The sequence below is a fragment of the Pseudovirgaria hyperparasitica genome (genome assembly GCF_010093815.1).
Source record: "Pseudovirgaria hyperparasitica strain CBS 121739 unplaced genomic scaffold EJ05scaffold_6, whole genome shotgun sequence".
In the NCBI taxonomy this organism is placed as follows: Eukaryota; Fungi; Ascomycota; class Dothideomycetes; order Acrospermales; family Acrospermaceae; genus Pseudovirgaria; species Pseudovirgaria hyperparasitica.
In genome coordinates, this window is record NW_022985554.1 from 219228 (window position 1) to 234596 (window position 15369).

The following is a 15369-nucleotide window of genomic DNA, read 5'->3' on the forward strand; positions in this document are numbered from 1 at the left end:
AGCTGTCAGCCCGTGCTAACGGTACACCACAAGTCCCTCAACCACTCACCTTGCGCCTCTCACGAAGAATTCCACCGTACGGAAGCGAAGCAGGGAAGTCGCAAGGCTGAGCCCCAGTAGCCACCACCATCGGGCCTTATCTTGTTCCCCTTCGCAGCCTAGCGTGCGTCAACGAAGCCTTCTAGAAACAGGGGTAGATGCGATGCGCTCGGCCGCGCACTGGTGGATCGAACTTTGACTCGCATTACGCGGATCTTGATCTGCCTTGTTGGAAGCCTAACACCATCCGGCCTGTTGTTGTGGGGCGGTAACTGGTTCTGTAATTATGTGCTCAGATCCTCGTGAGCATTGGGGCTGTGCGGGCTGACGTCAAATCCGCGAAATGCGAGTGGTCTGTGCGCGGGCTGTGACATTAGGTCGGTCACGTGTGAGAGCGACGGGGAGTTCAGGAGTCCGGATAAGTGACTGAAACGAAAGTTTTATATGTTATGATAGATATCCCAGATTGGGTCATATTTCATGGACTGGATCCAGCACTCTATATGGCTCGTCTTGTCCTCACAGTGGACACTTTTATTCAGAACTGTTCAAGTCCAGGAAATGCTGGGCAAGCGATATTAGCAACACAAATGCAACACCTTTCGAACAGAAAGGGACTCACCCAAGCATGATACCGGCGCCTGCTGCGATAGCTGCAAACTGTGTGATCGTGTTCTTAACTTCTTTCTTTCGGTCCGGCCCCGTCTCCAACATCTCCGGTACGACGGCAACGGTGCCCACATACAAAAACGTCCCGGCGGTAAATGGTAGCAGTAAGTCTCCCCACATCAAGCTCGTCCCTGCGAGCCCGACCCCCTCGACCGCGTTCTCCCCCGAACTACTCCCTCCAAGTTCTTGTACTGTGATGCCGATTAGCGTGCCGAGAAACGCGCCTGCAGCGGTGATGAACTGCGCGCCCATGGCTTTGCGCTTCGAGAAGCCAGACTGGATGAGCAGGGCGAAGTCTCCTACTTCATGCGGGATCTCGTGGAAAAAGACGGCGACAGTGGTGGTTGCGCCTATGGTAGGCGAGGCGTAGAAGGAGGAGGAGAGGGCAAGGCCGTCGGTTATGTTGTGTGTGAAGTCGGCAATGAGATTTAGGTAGCCGGAGAGTTTGACAGAGGGACTGATCTCCTTATTGGTCTCAGGGGCCGATGAAGAAGAAGTAGTAGTACCGTTGGCTGTGGCGCGGGATTTGAGGGTTGTTGTGTCTGCAGTCATTAGTGCAAGGAAAGGGCGAGTATATTCGATATATATGGAGACGAATGCTACAATCAAATGAGCGAGATATTTCATTACCTTTTTTCTCCATGCCACTGGCTTTGACGACTTCAGTCTTCTCGTGCGAGTGCCCGTGATCGTGGTTGTGAGGATCCTGACCTCCAGTTGCGATCCGCAGACTCTTGTCCATAAGTACAAACGTCAAGAACCCAACCATAATGGCTGCGCCCAGTAAAAGATTGCGGTTTGGCTCGACCATCACAAACTTGACCTCATCAGGGGCAACTTCACCCAGAAATATCTCAGGAAGTAGATGGAACAACGTGTCTCCGAGCAGTCCACCAACAGCAAAAGCGACCATTACGGAAAGCGAATTGGGGTCTATGTTGGGAGGACATAGTGCTAGAAGAAAGTTTGGAGGCCCGGAGATGTACAGAGTCGCGAGGAGTGCATTGACTGCTGGACTACCAGGAAAGAGTACGGCGAAAAGCTTGGCCATGAAGCCTGAGGCCAAAGGCGTGGTAGCCTTTTTGTGGGCATTGAGTTGCTGGACGAATTCACATGACTGTCTCGAGGTTAGCAATAAGAAATTGCCAATTGGAGGGAAGAAGACTGTAATGGTGTTTTGTTCCAATGGATCATACCTCAACTTGTTCCTCAATCTCAGGTACCGTAAGTGAGCCTAGAGGTTTTTCGACTGTAGCTTGAACACCATTGCTGTAAATAGCTAGCACTAAGAAAATCGGGATAGCCACGCGGCAGAGGCGTAGCAAATAGGATCTGGAAGTCATCACGGTGCCCTGATATTGTAGACCGTCGAAATATTCAGATTGATAACGCGTCAGGGGCGCTCTCATGACAGATGTTCGGCTTCTGAAGCCTGCCAAGTCTCCTTTCCCGGCTGAACCACGGCCACGGCGTTTCTTACTTCCTTCTGCCACTAAAGATTTCGAATCTGGATTTTTTGACCGCACGGTACTCACCATTCACACCACCTTGCTGGCTGCAACCCCTCACACTTTACCCCTCTCATCTGCATACAGGCGACTACCTACATATAAAACCCGTTATCATGGGCCGTGAACTCCAGAAGAAGAAGAATCGGTCCAGCAATCCGAGAGTACGGCAGAAGCCGAAGAGCAAGAAGAAGATTCTCACAAACCCAATCATTGCTGCGAATTGGTATGCACTCCAACTTTTTCGAAGTTTATTATAGATAGGTCTTGCAAGGGCCTCCCGACCTAGCATTTCTCGCCCATTTTCTCTTACCAATGCTCACCACAGATCCATCACAGGAACCAAAAAGAAACCCTCACCCAAAACTACCGCCGCCTGGGCCTTGTTTCCAAGCTGAACAAACGGACCGGCGGCATCGACAAAACCCCCTTGCAATCTACATCCGCCGCCCCGCAGTCTACCGATGCATTCCTCATAAACGGCCCCGGTAGCACGCCTCTGAACCCTAAATCTATAAATCCTGCTGAAGTCTCTGTGACTCGTGATCCTGCGACTGGCCGCATCATCAGTGTTGACACTCCAGTTTCTTCGAACCCGCTGAACGATCCTCTACATGGACTAGATAGTGATGACGATGACAATGAGGAGTGGACAGCGCATGAATTTGCGCATGTGCCGGAGAAAAAGGGGGGCGAGAGCGGAGTTGTGAGAGTATTGGAAGAGCAGGCGAGAAGTGGGAGGAGGAAGACGCCGCGAAAGCAGAGCGATAGGGAGCAGGAGTGGATTGCAGACTTGGTGAGGAAATACGGGGAGGACTACGCGAGGATGGCGAGAGACCGAAAGTTGAATCCGATGCAGCAGACGACCGGAGAACTAAAGAGGAGAGTGGAAAAGTGGAAGAAGGATCAAAAGGTGGCAGAGGAGTGAAACGAGGGTTTTAAGTGGCCCAGCATATCACATTGGCGTTATGGGAAATCTCGGGCACAACGGTCGATGTGCTACTATAATCGCTGAGAGGTACGTATTCTCTCAGTAACAAGATTGGCACATAAGGCCCTCGGGTTGTTACATGCCAAAAATCCACGACATACACATATAGAGCACGAGCCAGTAAGAGCTTGGACCTCAACAATTTGAACTGCATCGATGTGTTCACATTACCGCATAACACCCAAGTTACATGCGTACTGCCTTTGGCTTTTTCAACTCCCAAACCCCAGCGCCACCCATCCCTTACAATCGGCTGTAAGACCCCCTTACCAAGTCAGCCAGGCTCAACAGTGACTATACAGCCGGCGAACGTATGATCATATGAACAGTTGCCAGCTTACAACTTCCTCATGTCAACAACGCATCGAATGCAGTCTCCGGCTTTCATGTCCTGGAACGCCTCGTTAATGCCACCCAGGGGTTGGCGATGGGTAATGAACTCGTCGACCATCAGCCGGCCTTGCATATAATCATCGACCAGACCAGGGAGTTGGGTGCGGCCCTTGACGCCACCGAATGCGCAACCACGCCACACACGGCCTGTTACGAGCTGGAATGCTATATCTATGTTACTCGCGATCTTACTCGAGCAAATCATTTTGGACTTACGTCGTGTAGCAATCTCCTGGCCGGCGGCAGCAACACCGATAATGATCGACTCTCCCCAGCCCTTGTGGCAGGCCTCGAGCGCCGAACGCATGACATGCACATTACCCGTGCAATCGAACGTATAATCACACCCGCCATCTGTCATCTCAACCAACTTCTCCTGGATACTCTGATCGCCAATACTCTTTGGGTTGACGAAGTCTGTTGCGCCAAATTTGTGCGCCCACTCCTTCTTCGCATCATTCACGTCAACAACGATGATTTTGCCTGCACCGTTCTTCACCGCACCTTGAATCACACTCAGACCAACACATCCGGCGCCAAAGACGGCCACGTTGCTCCCTTTCTCGATACCCTGGCCCTTGTTGGCGGTGATGATGGCTGCACCATAGCCAGTGGTGATACCACAGCCTAACAAACACGTGCGGTCCATAGGCGCCTTGTCAGTGATAGCCACGACGGAAATGTCTGCGACGACGGTATACTGCGAAAACGTCGAGGTGCCCATGAAATGCAGCAATTCCTTGCCCTTGCACTTGAAGCGACTTGTGCCATCAGGCATCACGCCCTTTCCCTGCGTGGCGCGGATCTTGCCACATAGATTGGTCTTGCCGGACTTGCAGAACTTGCATTCGCGGCACTCTGGTGTGCTGTTACACAGGATCAGCGGTGTGTCCGGAGAGCGGTGAAGGACTTACTAGAGAGCAACGACGTTGTCACCAACCTTCACGCTTGTCACGTCCTCACCGACGCTCTCAACGATACCGGCTCCTTCATGTCCCAGGACAATGGGGAATGCGCCCTCAGGATCTTTGCCGGAGAGCGTGTACGCGTCTGTGTGGCACACGCCGGTGTAGTAAATTTGGATGCGCACTTCGTGGGCTTTTGGAGGTGCGACCTCGATATCTTCAATCGTCAAGTCTTTTCCTGCTTCCCAGGCGACAGCGGCCTGTGTGTGTTTTTTTGTTAGGGGGAGGATAGTAGGTAGGAGTTGGGGGTGAGTGGTGGACGTGCCTTGCAGGTAATGGTCTGGAGACTGGGTCAGCTGGGCCGTTAGGAAAGTTGGAGTAGGATAGACGTACCTTTCCCGCAGTGTCTGAAGACATGGTAGATAGTCGTCAGATGTCGAAGTGGTCTGATGTGCGCACAGTGAATAGACAGTTCTATACCAGATCAATATGTCAATCAGTGAGCGATACAGTCCAGAGTCGCGTTACGCAGGTCCGAGGATAACAGCGTGCTTTGCGGGACAGACTCACAATATATATAGCAACTAAGGCTATACGAAGCTTCGCGGATGCGAACGGGTAATCGAAGTGGGATGTCAAGCAAAAAGTCAACAACAGAGACGTAAGAAACGGAGCTATGTCAGCGACCGAGCTCGGCTGGAGGGGATTTAATTCTGGTGGATGACCTGTCCGTGGGCCCTGGCTCAGTCTCTCTCCAGAAGTGGGGAATGGATGATGCTTGAAGGGAGGGGCAAATAAGTCGGGACTTGTGTGTGTCTGAGTGGGGCCATAGAGAGTGAGGGGCTACGGCAACGCCTGGCCTGGTAATGCGCGCCGCCGCAAAAACAACAAATCATTAGTAGATCACTTGTCATTGTTTTCCATCCGGTTAGGTTGCCTCGAGACAATCGCCGAGACAAGTTTGTAAGTAGCCCTGTGGTGATTGACAAGGTGATCGTAATATACGACTCAAGCTGTACAAACACTTCAGCTGCAATGCTCGAATCTCTAATACTTCGCATTCAGATTTGCATGTTCTAGATGATGACGTAGAACTTGCTCGGCGTCTGCCAGCGGCCCGGGGTGCAAGGCAACCTTGTAAAGGTAAGAAGGTCATGCGAAAGCTTCTGCTGGTTTGGGAAAGTCTCGCGAGCGTAAGATATTGCCGCTCCGAGAAGCCGGAAAATCAAGCACTGGATGCTGAATCCAGATATTGGATGCTACTGATGCATGACCTTCAAAGAAGGTTTCAACGGCCATAAGGAATGCAAACAGCTTGGTAGGCGGTTTCGAGAAGTTACTTGCGCAATATATGGCACTAGGAGAAAAGAGGAAGCGAATGTAGAAAGCATTAGTATGATGGGCTCCGAGCTACCGAATCACTGGATAACTATTACTCATTTGGAAAAAGGAGGCATGCGACAGAACTGGGGTATGACAAGCAGACGCTGAAAAAAAGACGTAACCTAGCTCGCTCATGCTTTCGCCGCAGGTGCTTGCTCTACCTTCGATGCCTCGCCCGTCGCATCGACTTGCTCACCTCCGACGGGATGCTCAACATCCACGTCGGCTGCAGAGCGTACTTCGGTCTCAGTTTTTGGTGCTTCCGACGCAGGCTCACCATGGACAACAGCAGGAGTCGTCTCTACCGGTGTCAACTCTTCAGCAGCACTAGACTGCTTCAAGGCGCTTCCCTGGGTCTCCTCTTTGGCTCCAGTCATACTTTTCGTCTTGCTCTCCGAGCTATTTCCCTCCTCTCCTTCTTTAGCAGGTCGTCCCAAGCTCGAGCCGCGTCGAGCAAAGTCCTTTAGTCCGCTACCCCAAGTCTTCTTGGGAGGTGGCTTAGCGGTACCGTCAAGTCCAAGTATACCCTTGATCTCTGGAATTCCAGCGTGGTCTCTCGTATTCCTCATACGGTGACACCAAGTTGCTTTGCCGTGCTCGAACATAAATTCGCCTCCCACCTGCTTGAAGCTGCCTCCATTTATGGCGTTCTTCCCAGACTTGAGCCCTTGCAGTATGCTACGGAGAGCACCACCTAACATGCCAGACTGGATGTACTCAGGCTTCTTGGGCCCTAGATCAAGTGTGCGAACCATACCCAAGGCGTCGTAGAGCTTGGTAGATGGGTCGGCATATACAGGAAATGGGCAGCCAGTAGTTTCGACATACATGTCAATGAGTTCTGGCTTGCCACACCCGATGACTGTTATGAAGGTAGGTTTTTCGAGACTGATTAGGTCTTCGGGGGTGATAGAGGAGCATAGGGTACGAAGGTATTCTTGGCAGTTCTGAATTATATTAGCAGGTCCACGTATATGAGTGTTTATCAGCACCTACACCACAGAAGAAGTGTCGGACAAAAATGATGAGCTGGCGAGGAGCCGTATTATCTGCCGTGTACAGGCTCTTGAAAGTGCGGGAGCTGCCCTTGTTGTCAAGAACGACGAGGTCTTCACACTTCTTCAGATCTTCTTCAGTAGGTAAAGCTGTCGAGACATTCAGGTCGCCTTTGAACTCTCCCTGGGTATCATCCGGCTTGGAAACGTCACTCTTCTCGGGAGCAACGTTCTCTTGTGGCGCTCCCGGGGTCGCGACCGGTTCGGAAGCCATTGTAGGTAACGGAGCTAGCAGTATGTGCTTCTCGAAACCTTCGAGTTGACTGTGCACAACTTGAGGTGCAAATAAAGTTAACAGACAAGCTGTACAGAGATGGCAATAATCCTGGAAATTGATTCTGAACCGCCTTGTGGGAGGATGTAATAGCGATGGCTTTGTATTGTAGTGTGCTGGTTAGTAACGAAGCCCAAGTCGTGTATCAGGTACAAGGATGAAGTACAAACTACGGCTTGGAATGGAAAGACGCCGCCCTGTAGATGCTTTGTGTTTCTTTGTAAGACGCTCGACAAAGAAGAGGAGGAGCTTGACGTGAAACTTGCAGCAGCAGCAGCAGATAGATTAGCAAGGTCGCAGGTGGATGGACCGGATGTAAGGGTCTTCCGGGGTTAGTTATCCATGGATCTTACCTGTTACATAGGTATTAGCGCCATGATCAACAAAGGTTGATGATCAACATGATGCAGGTGGGCTTGGTAGGTAATTATTACGAGAAACCCAGGTTGAACAAAAATTGGTTCACTTATTATTCGCAATTCTGTAGTCGATAAACATATTTATACGCGACACGTTCGTGTGCAACCTTGTACAAACGCTGCTGCAGGTGCATCGCATGCAGTCTCACGGTAGAACGTGGCTCATGGTAGAACGTGGCGCTGCCAGGGTCCAGAGTCATGCATGGTTATCCAAGGTAAATTTTCCGCTGCCTATGACGACAGTGACAGCTTCATGACACAACAGAAATCATAATAAGAACCACTGCGACATTCATGGCCTGGTCATATGTAAAGCCTTCCCATTCACCAGATACTGATGACTGACCTGATTTTTAGTATACACCCCCCACCTGTGTTTCCGCCGTCACCTATCCCATCCTCCTAAATTTGACCAGCACAGCCATGTGCCCCTTGTCAATACCACTCACTTCGCTTTGAGCCTGTTTAAAGTCTCTTGAACAGAGTCGTACTTCTCATGATCCTCCCCATACACATCTCTATACACTACCCTCGCATTCTCCGCCGCCTTCAACGCAAGAGACATATCACCATAGCGCTCCGCGGCGTACGAGATATCGTGATAGCTATACTTGATCAGTATAGCATAACTAGTAAAACAAGACTCGCTTACATTCTGCCAAGCTCTGCTACCTTGAGGTCCTCCTGGATGAGGAGCATGGCAGCCTCTGAAAGAGCATTAACAAGACGCATAAGATGGTCGGTGCTTGGGAAGAGCTTGTTGATATCGTCCGCTGTCTGATCGCTGATCTCCCTCAGTCGATACCGACGCTGGAAGCTCAAGTCAGTCTTAGATCCAAAGGGTTGATTCTCCCAGCACGCTTCGCACACGCAAGTGAACCCATAATGGCGCATATGCCAAGCCCGCTTCGCTGTATCATTAAACGGATCACAGTAGCAGATGGTAATCTCGTCGCCAGCCTTGATAGTTTTAATCGAATGGATGTTCTCTTTACCGGTGCGAGCGTTATAGCTAAAGAAAGCGTTCGGCATGCACGAATGGTTGATCCGAGCACATTTAAGGAATACTCCTGCGCCGCGTTCATCGATTCCCATACAATTGGTCTGGAAGATGGACACAAGGCTCTTTTCTGGAGCGATCCGGGCAGCATACTGTTCCTCCACTCTCTCCATAGCATTAGCCGATAGTGGCGCATTACGCTTGACCGGATCCCAGTACTGCGGATTCTGACCATGAGCGGAATGCAAGCTCATGTACGCAGCCTGATCGTCTGGGGATAGCTTGGAGAACTCCTTTTCGAGATCAGCCGTGAGCCACCTTGGATTCTCCATGACGATAAGCGGTGCTTCTGACATGATGCGAGTGCCTCGTGGGATGTCAACGAGAGCAAAAGTACCGTAGCCTTTCTCTGCTATGTGACGAACTTCGGACAGTGCTGGACCAGCGGTCATATTAGTGTTCATGGCGAGATCCTGCATTTCCCGTTCGGATGCTAGCCTTGGCTTTGCCTTTTCTCTTTCAGGCGTATCGACTTTTTCGAAAATATATCCGTCAAGTAGGCTTTGAGTAGAGGTAAGACCGTCAACACCAAATTTAGTATTGTCTGGTAAGTCCAATAGAGGCTGGAATGAGGTCGAAGTTGCAAGAGCCATAATGTGAGTTCTTTTCAATCCTGTGCACTGTACAATTGAGAAAGCGATCAGAAAATTTCATGCGTCTACCGTCTTCCGGCGGCCTACTGACGACTGCCGGGTAGGTAAGGTACAAACGATACACTTGCGTTGTGAGTACATACTGCAGGGCCTACCGGGCATTTTTGGTGGGATACCTGCAATGGTGAAGTCCTTGACATGTACACGTACCTAGTCTCCCATCTGAACAACACGAAGCTGTTATGTGTGGAACATTATCAGACAGTCCCTAAGTTTTTCAAGGCAAACCTGAGGCATATGGATATGTGTATAAGTGGAGTTGTTATTGCTCTGTCTTGCGCGCTAGGGAAACGAATTACCCGATCTATACTTGGTGAACCCTGTTATAAGAAAGGTTAGGGTCTTCTACATTCTGTCCCTGTGCTATCAACACTGCTAGGTGGTCGTACACGTTGTTAATAGGCTTGCGTGTGTGCACTACGCGTTCCCGGTTTGCTCATGTGGTGAATGTTAATCATTTTTGGACCATCGTGAAAAGTGACAGTCTACTTGCTATGGCTTTGCGAGTTGAAGTATCACCATCAACAGAAACCAGATTGTCCAGGCATCCATCACTTTAGCATCGGCGGTCGATCACGATGTTGACTCAGCGCAGAATTCAACTGATAGCTTTTTGCTTCACTGACGGACTTTCTCCTCTATATGCTCCTCATGTTTAAATTCCTGCTCAGACCTACCTTTGCTCCTACCTGATCTAGCCTATATTTGAATGCTGTTCCGTGACCGCCAAGTCAGATGAATGACAATTGACGCTTATGAAGTTTGAGACCAATATCACGAGAATCTGCAGACGCAGAATCGAATGTGTCCAATTATCAGGTACTTCGTCATACTTATGTCTGGTATTCACCTGTATATTGAGTTTGCGTAGCTTCACCCCTTATCTGGTCCTGGTCATCTCGTAAGTTATCCAACCGCTGTGTGCTATCAATTGCAGACTTTCCGACGATGCCTGTTACATGCGCGACCGTAACAGAAGCTTCTATCGTCGATTGTGACGCCATGATCTCTTGTCCCTGCCTGGTTACCACCTTATGCTTTTCGTGCTGTCTCGACTTTCTGTTCGACGGGTGTTTTCTCGCAGTTTTTGGCAGACTCGCAGTTGAAGACCTCACAGGTATATTTTGAACTTTGGATGCAATCGAACATTGGGTCATTTATTCAAAAACAGTAGTCGAGATTGAAGCTAACACTGATATTTCTTGTTGTAGTGCACTCCTTCTCTCGCGTGCGTTCCACTTCCTCTTCTGCTGACCTGACATTCTACTACATCCTGTGGGTGCATCTTGACCCTCGAATCTATTCGAATGTCCCGCGCCAGATGGCCCTGTAGAGCTATGATTGCGTTCTGAAGCTTCACCTCCTTCCCAATTAGTAGCCAGATCCAAGGAACTGGAAGGAGGCATTTCTTCTTCGGTTTGAGAATCCAGCTGACCGGCCGGGGTGTCCAAAAGCTCTTGAACACCAGGTAATATTTGTGTTGCAATCAGTCGGGCGATGATTCTGCACCCAATACAGGCGCAAGGCTCTGGGTAGTTACAAGCGTCGAGATACATCGGTGTCTCACCACTCAGACGAATGCATGTAGTACACTCGCAATGCAATGGATAAGTACACTCGGGGTCTTCGACGTCGTCTTCTGGCGCGGTTGGCTCATCGATCGCTTCATCGTCGATTGTCTGCTCATTATTTGACTGTTCCTTTTTAGCTTTCTCGTTATTTGTCTGCTCGTCATTTGTCTGCCCGTCATCTGTCTGCTTATCATTTCTCTCCTCGGCGTTTTTCTGCTCGTCCTTTTCTTCAGCTAGACCTAGTCTAGTATGAAGAACCATTGCCGATTTCAGGTTCGAGGGGGTGGTTTTTCCATCTTGAACACAATTTGCAGCGCGTTCATCGATGTCCAAAGGCCCTACTCCGCCTTCGGTTTCGTCCCGTCGTACATGTAGCCCATGCGCATCAACAGTGTCCATCTGAGTGAGATATTCGAATTTTGAGCTATCTGGAAGATCCATTCCCGTTGATGCGGTGACGGTGCTCAACGGAGCACTGAGTTGTTCGGCCATCGGAACCGTATCAGGAGACGACCTTTCGTCTGAATGTCGACAAATGTCTTTAACAAAACCGTACGGGCCGGGGTACATGCTCTTGGAACGCACATAGCACCATTGTGGCTCTATGTCTGCCATATAATGGTCAGCATCTACTAAGCGCGAAAGACCCCCTGTCGCATATACCACATTCCACTTGTAAGTTCAATGGTAGCCAATCTTGCTTAAGCAAGATGACTCTTTCGTCTTCAGCATGAAACACCTTCCTCCCACAGAACTCGCACGTAGGCATGCTGTCACTTGCGCTATCCCTTCGGTCATCGTTTGTAGTATATTGACAAGCTATCTGTTCTCGTAGAATGGCAGCATTCCTTTTCATAATCTTACACGTTGAAGCACTGAGGTCAACGGTATGAATTCGAGTTGATTCGTGGAACTTGAAGCGGTCAACGAGAAAACGATTGTCGAGCTTTGCCAGGAAGGGCTGATTATGCCGCTGGAGAATCGTGAAACAGTATGCACATTCGCTCCCTGCTGCGCAAAATTCGGAATGTGGAGGTAGAGGGAATTGAACGAAAGGTTCCGCCATCGTGAGCGAGAGTGAAAAGTAGTATATATAGTATGGAGGAGATACAAGATGTAACAATTTGACAATGATAAGGAAAGCGGAAATACAATGTTTGTAAAGGGATTGACCGAGCGATATGATGTTTTGGTAACAAGACAGGAGAAAGGTGGCCACCGTTGCTGGTCGAGCGTTGATGGTAGACATTGCTCTTTCCTTTCGACATCACTTCTGCCGGCTTGCCTGTGATCTTGTGCTTGGGGGCGCCGATGCCTCCAGAAGACTCCTAAATTAATAACTGAAAAATGATCTAGGTACCGTAGCGAATATCCTGACAAGAGCAGATTGAGGCTACCTTTCGAGAGTCAAAAGTGGCTGAGGAAGCGCATGATGAGACTTATCGGCTTCAGACACATTCGCAGGCGAAGCAAGAGCCACGTAAATCTTCAAACTCGCAGCCAGCTTTAGATATCCCAGGACTCGATGTACTGTCAGCGTGTGATGAAGCTACTGCTCTAGAAGTGCACAAAGTTTTCCACGTCAACTTGCTGAGTCAAGATCTCGCAGCTTGCTTTTCCTAATCCTAGTTCAACTGAAATAGCTGCGAACAACGAAGAAGCTGAAAGCCAACGTCCTCTGTCTGCCACCGCGCCCATGACATGCAGTCATGTTGTGTTCACTAGAGCTTGACCCAACATTCAGACGAGATGGCCATGGTCTCTCACAGACTGGTATGCAGCCATTCAGGAGTATCGATAGCTTCTTCACCTATTTTGACTTGATTCCATTAGCGATAAATTAAGGTGTGCAGTAAACGCTAGTTCCCTGCCTAGATGTGGCTTTCCATCGGCCGAAACCGCCAGACTTACTACTGTAAGGTAAGCTATTCACATCATATGAAGCTATGTGCCAGATTCGAACAGGGGCCAGGGACTAAAAATCTCACTCGCAGGCATGAAAAAGCGGAGATTCCACTATCATCCAGTTGAGTTTTCACGGCACGATCGAGACCGAGACAGGATGGAACTTCCCACAGCCAAGGATGTCCCCCCGCAAACTTATGCAGAGACCATTGTGTGCATGCATGCGAAAAGAAGCATTCATTGGCGACGGGCTTGATTGATTTTAAGCTTTGTGCACTAGATCGGGTGGGGTAAAGCCACGTTCTTCTGATTTGCGGGGTGAGTGGTAGGAATACGCGGAATGGTTAAGCTAGTGAAGATCATTCATCAGGCTGAACAATACGCCTCGGCATGTCCTTGCTTGAGGGCATTGAACAGATTCAAGCTGTCTGCAAGAATTGTGTATGAATAGGACCGGGCAGATGGCAGAGGCGCGAGTGCTTTGTTGGTTCTGCCCTCGACGATCGCAAGACTTACTCTTGAAGTTTCAGTCGAGATGTTGACATTGAACAATATTGTAGCATCCGCGCTCTTAGTTTCATCAGCCTGGGTATACGGCTCCCCTACTAACAATGCCAAGCGAGATAATGAGTTCGACTATGTTATTGTCGGCGCTGGGACAGCAGGCAATGTCATGGCTAACCGCCTATCTGAAGATCCAAATATTCAAGTGGCTCTAATTGAAGCCGGCACAACCTACGACATCACGAATCCTGTCCTTGGAGCTACTCCAGCAGGGGACGTACTCTTTTGTGGAGCTAGCCCCCTCAGCACAAATCCCGGTGTAGACTGGAACTTTATCACAGAACCGCAGACCGGAGCAGGCAATCGGAGGATCCATTACGCCAGAGGGAAATGTCTCGGTGGCGTAAGTCATGTTAAAGCCTTCTTATACAACAGTGACTGAGACATGCAGACATCTGCTCGCAACTTCATGATCTACCAGAGAGGAACCAGACAGTCATACCAGAAATGGGCTGACGAGGTCGGCGATGCCAGCTATACGTTCGACAACTTCTTGCCGTACTTCAAGAAGGGTATGCAGTTCACTCCGCCAAGCAGTAAGAGAGCACAGAACGCCAGTGCTGAGTATGTCGCGTCTGCTTTTACACCCGGGGAAGGCCCGCATCAGGTCTCGGTAAGAATTTGCCAATGATGTTGAAATTTGACCATGCTGACGTATTCGGAAGTACGCCAACTATGCTCAGACTTGGTCGAGCTACATGGAGGGTGGGTTCCAGGAGGTTGGGATGCCTATTGCCCAGGATTTCAACAGTGGCACACTCAGGGGCGGTCAGTACTGCAGCTCGACCATCATTCCAACTGATCAGCATCGTGGATCCAGTGACAAAACATATCTTGCTGCTGCGAGTGCACGTCCAAATCTCAAGGTGTTCCAGTTGACTATGGCGAAGCAAATTACGTTCAATGGTAATAAGAAGGCGACAGGTGTGCTGGTCGAGGCCGCTGGTCTCTTACCATTTGTCATTTCTGCTCGCAAGGAGGTCATTCTTAGTGCTGGAGCCTTCCATTCACCACAGCTCCTCATGGTCTCAGGTATCGGTCCCGCAGCCACTTTGAAGGAATTCAACATCCCAGTGCTCGTTAACAACCCTAATGTCGGCCAGAACATGTGGGATCATGTTTTCGCGGGTCCATCATATCGGGTTGCTCTCGAAACCTTCACACGTCTGGCCAATGACTTGGTGTATGTAGGAGAGCAATTCATCGCAAATTATACACTAGCGCAGGAGGGCCCATTGACGAACCCAGTGTCTGATTGGCTTGCGTGGGAACGTGTGCCAGCACGCTTCAAGAACAAGTTTTCGCTGGAAGCAAAAGCCCAGCTTGCATACTTCCCAGAAGATTGGCCAGAAATTGAGTACATCTCAGGCGCTGGATACGTAGGAGACTTTGCGGATCTGTTTACGAGCCAGCCGAAGGATGGCTACATGTATGCCACCATTTTGTCGACGATTGTGGCTCCAGTCTCTCGTGGGACGGTCACGATTGCGTCCGCGGACACAAACGTGCTCCCTGTCATCAATCCGAATTGGCTCGTGGCGAAAGCTGATCAGGAGGTTGCCGTTGCAGCGTATAAGCGGGCTCGTGAGGTTTTCAACTCGAAATTTGTCGGCCAGGTCAGGATTGGAGACGAGTACTTTCCTGGAAACAGTGTGCAGACCGACGAACAGATCCTGAAGGTCTACCAAGACACCGTAAGTCGACACTATCATACCATTGTTTGCGTAGAATGTTCTAACGGCAACTTGCAGCTGCTCACAGTCTGGCACGCGGCCTGCACATGCAAGATGGGCAGAGTCGGCGACCCCAAAGCTGTTGTAGATACCAAAGCCCGAGTCTTCGGCGTGCAGGGCTTGCGTGTGGTTGATGCTTCGGCTTTCGCGGTCTTACCCCCTGGACATCCTCAGTCCACCATTTACGCGCTGGCAGAGAAGATTGCGGCGGGGATCAAGACCGGCAATTGACAGGAAGCTTTGAAAT

General features: G+C 50.0%; 7 protein-coding genes across 7 annotated transcripts; 2 read left to right on the forward strand and 5 right to left on the reverse strand.

The window, feature by feature from the left end:
* Positions 1 to 657: 657 nt before the first annotated feature.
* On the reverse strand, positions 658 to 2051 carry EJ05DRAFT_492510 (Zip-domain-containing protein; the record flags this gene model as incomplete). Its single annotated transcript, XM_033746037.1, has 3 exons — positions 658 to 1250; positions 1339 to 1825; positions 1905 to 2051. 3 exons carry the CDS (start codon positions 2049 to 2051, stop codon positions 658 to 660), a joined length of 1227 nt encoding a protein of 408 aa, XP_033601337.1.
* Positions 2052 to 2332: 281 nt separating this feature from the next.
* On the forward strand, positions 2333 to 3144 carry EJ05DRAFT_499321 (uncharacterized protein; the record flags this gene model as incomplete). Its single annotated transcript, XM_033746818.1, has 2 exons — positions 2333 to 2442; positions 2556 to 3144. The coding sequence occupies 2 exons, from the start codon at positions 2333 to 2335 to the stop codon at positions 3142 to 3144; spliced, it is 699 nt and encodes a 232-aa protein (XP_033601338.1).
* Positions 3145 to 3544: 400 nt separating this feature from the next.
* Positions 3545 to 5148, reverse strand: EJ05DRAFT_526959 (alcohol dehydrogenase; the record flags this gene model as incomplete). The annotated part of the gene is made up of 5 exons (XM_033748882.1): positions 4899 to 5148; positions 4831 to 4845; positions 4515 to 4765; positions 3817 to 4466; positions 3545 to 3765 (listed from the first exon to the last, which is right to left on the reverse strand). Exons 1-5 carry the CDS (start codon positions 4920 to 4922, stop codon positions 3545 to 3547), a joined length of 1161 nt encoding a protein of 386 aa, XP_033601339.1. The 5' UTR covers positions 4923 to 5148.
* A 735-nt stretch (positions 5149 to 5883) lies between these two features.
* Positions 5884 to 7654, reverse strand: EJ05DRAFT_509779 (uncharacterized protein). Its single transcript, XM_033748121.1, has 3 exons — positions 7381 to 7654; positions 6885 to 7318; positions 5884 to 6835 (listed from the first exon to the last, which is right to left on the reverse strand). The coding sequence occupies exons 2-3, from the start codon at positions 7155 to 7157 to the stop codon at positions 6020 to 6022; spliced, it is 1089 nt and encodes a 362-aa protein (XP_033601340.1). The 5' UTR covers positions 7158 to 7318; positions 7381 to 7654; the 3' UTR covers positions 5884 to 6019.
* A 239-nt stretch (positions 7655 to 7893) lies between these two features.
* EJ05DRAFT_475145 (SET domain-containing protein) lies at positions 7894 to 9713 on the reverse strand. The gene has a single exon (XM_033743744.1). It carries the CDS (start codon positions 9287 to 9289, stop codon positions 8285 to 8287), a length of 1005 nt encoding a protein of 334 aa, XP_033601341.1. The 5' UTR covers positions 9290 to 9713; the 3' UTR covers positions 7894 to 8284.
* A 1539-nt stretch (positions 9714 to 11252) lies between these two features.
* On the reverse strand, positions 11253 to 12492 carry EJ05DRAFT_325628 (uncharacterized protein). Its single transcript, XM_033740786.1, has one exon. It carries the CDS (start codon positions 12167 to 12169, stop codon positions 11543 to 11545), a length of 627 nt encoding a protein of 208 aa, XP_033601342.1. The 5' UTR covers positions 12170 to 12492; the 3' UTR covers positions 11253 to 11542.
* An 868-nt stretch (positions 12493 to 13360) lies between these two features.
* EJ05DRAFT_492512 (alcohol oxidase) lies at positions 13361 to 15353 on the forward strand (the record flags this gene model as incomplete). Its single annotated transcript, XM_033746038.1, has 5 exons — positions 13361 to 13414; positions 13445 to 13732; positions 13781 to 14002; positions 14055 to 15083; positions 15141 to 15353. 5 exons carry the CDS (start codon positions 13361 to 13363, stop codon positions 15351 to 15353), a joined length of 1806 nt encoding a protein of 601 aa, XP_033601343.1.
* Between the last annotated feature and the right edge of the window lie 16 nt (positions 15354 to 15369).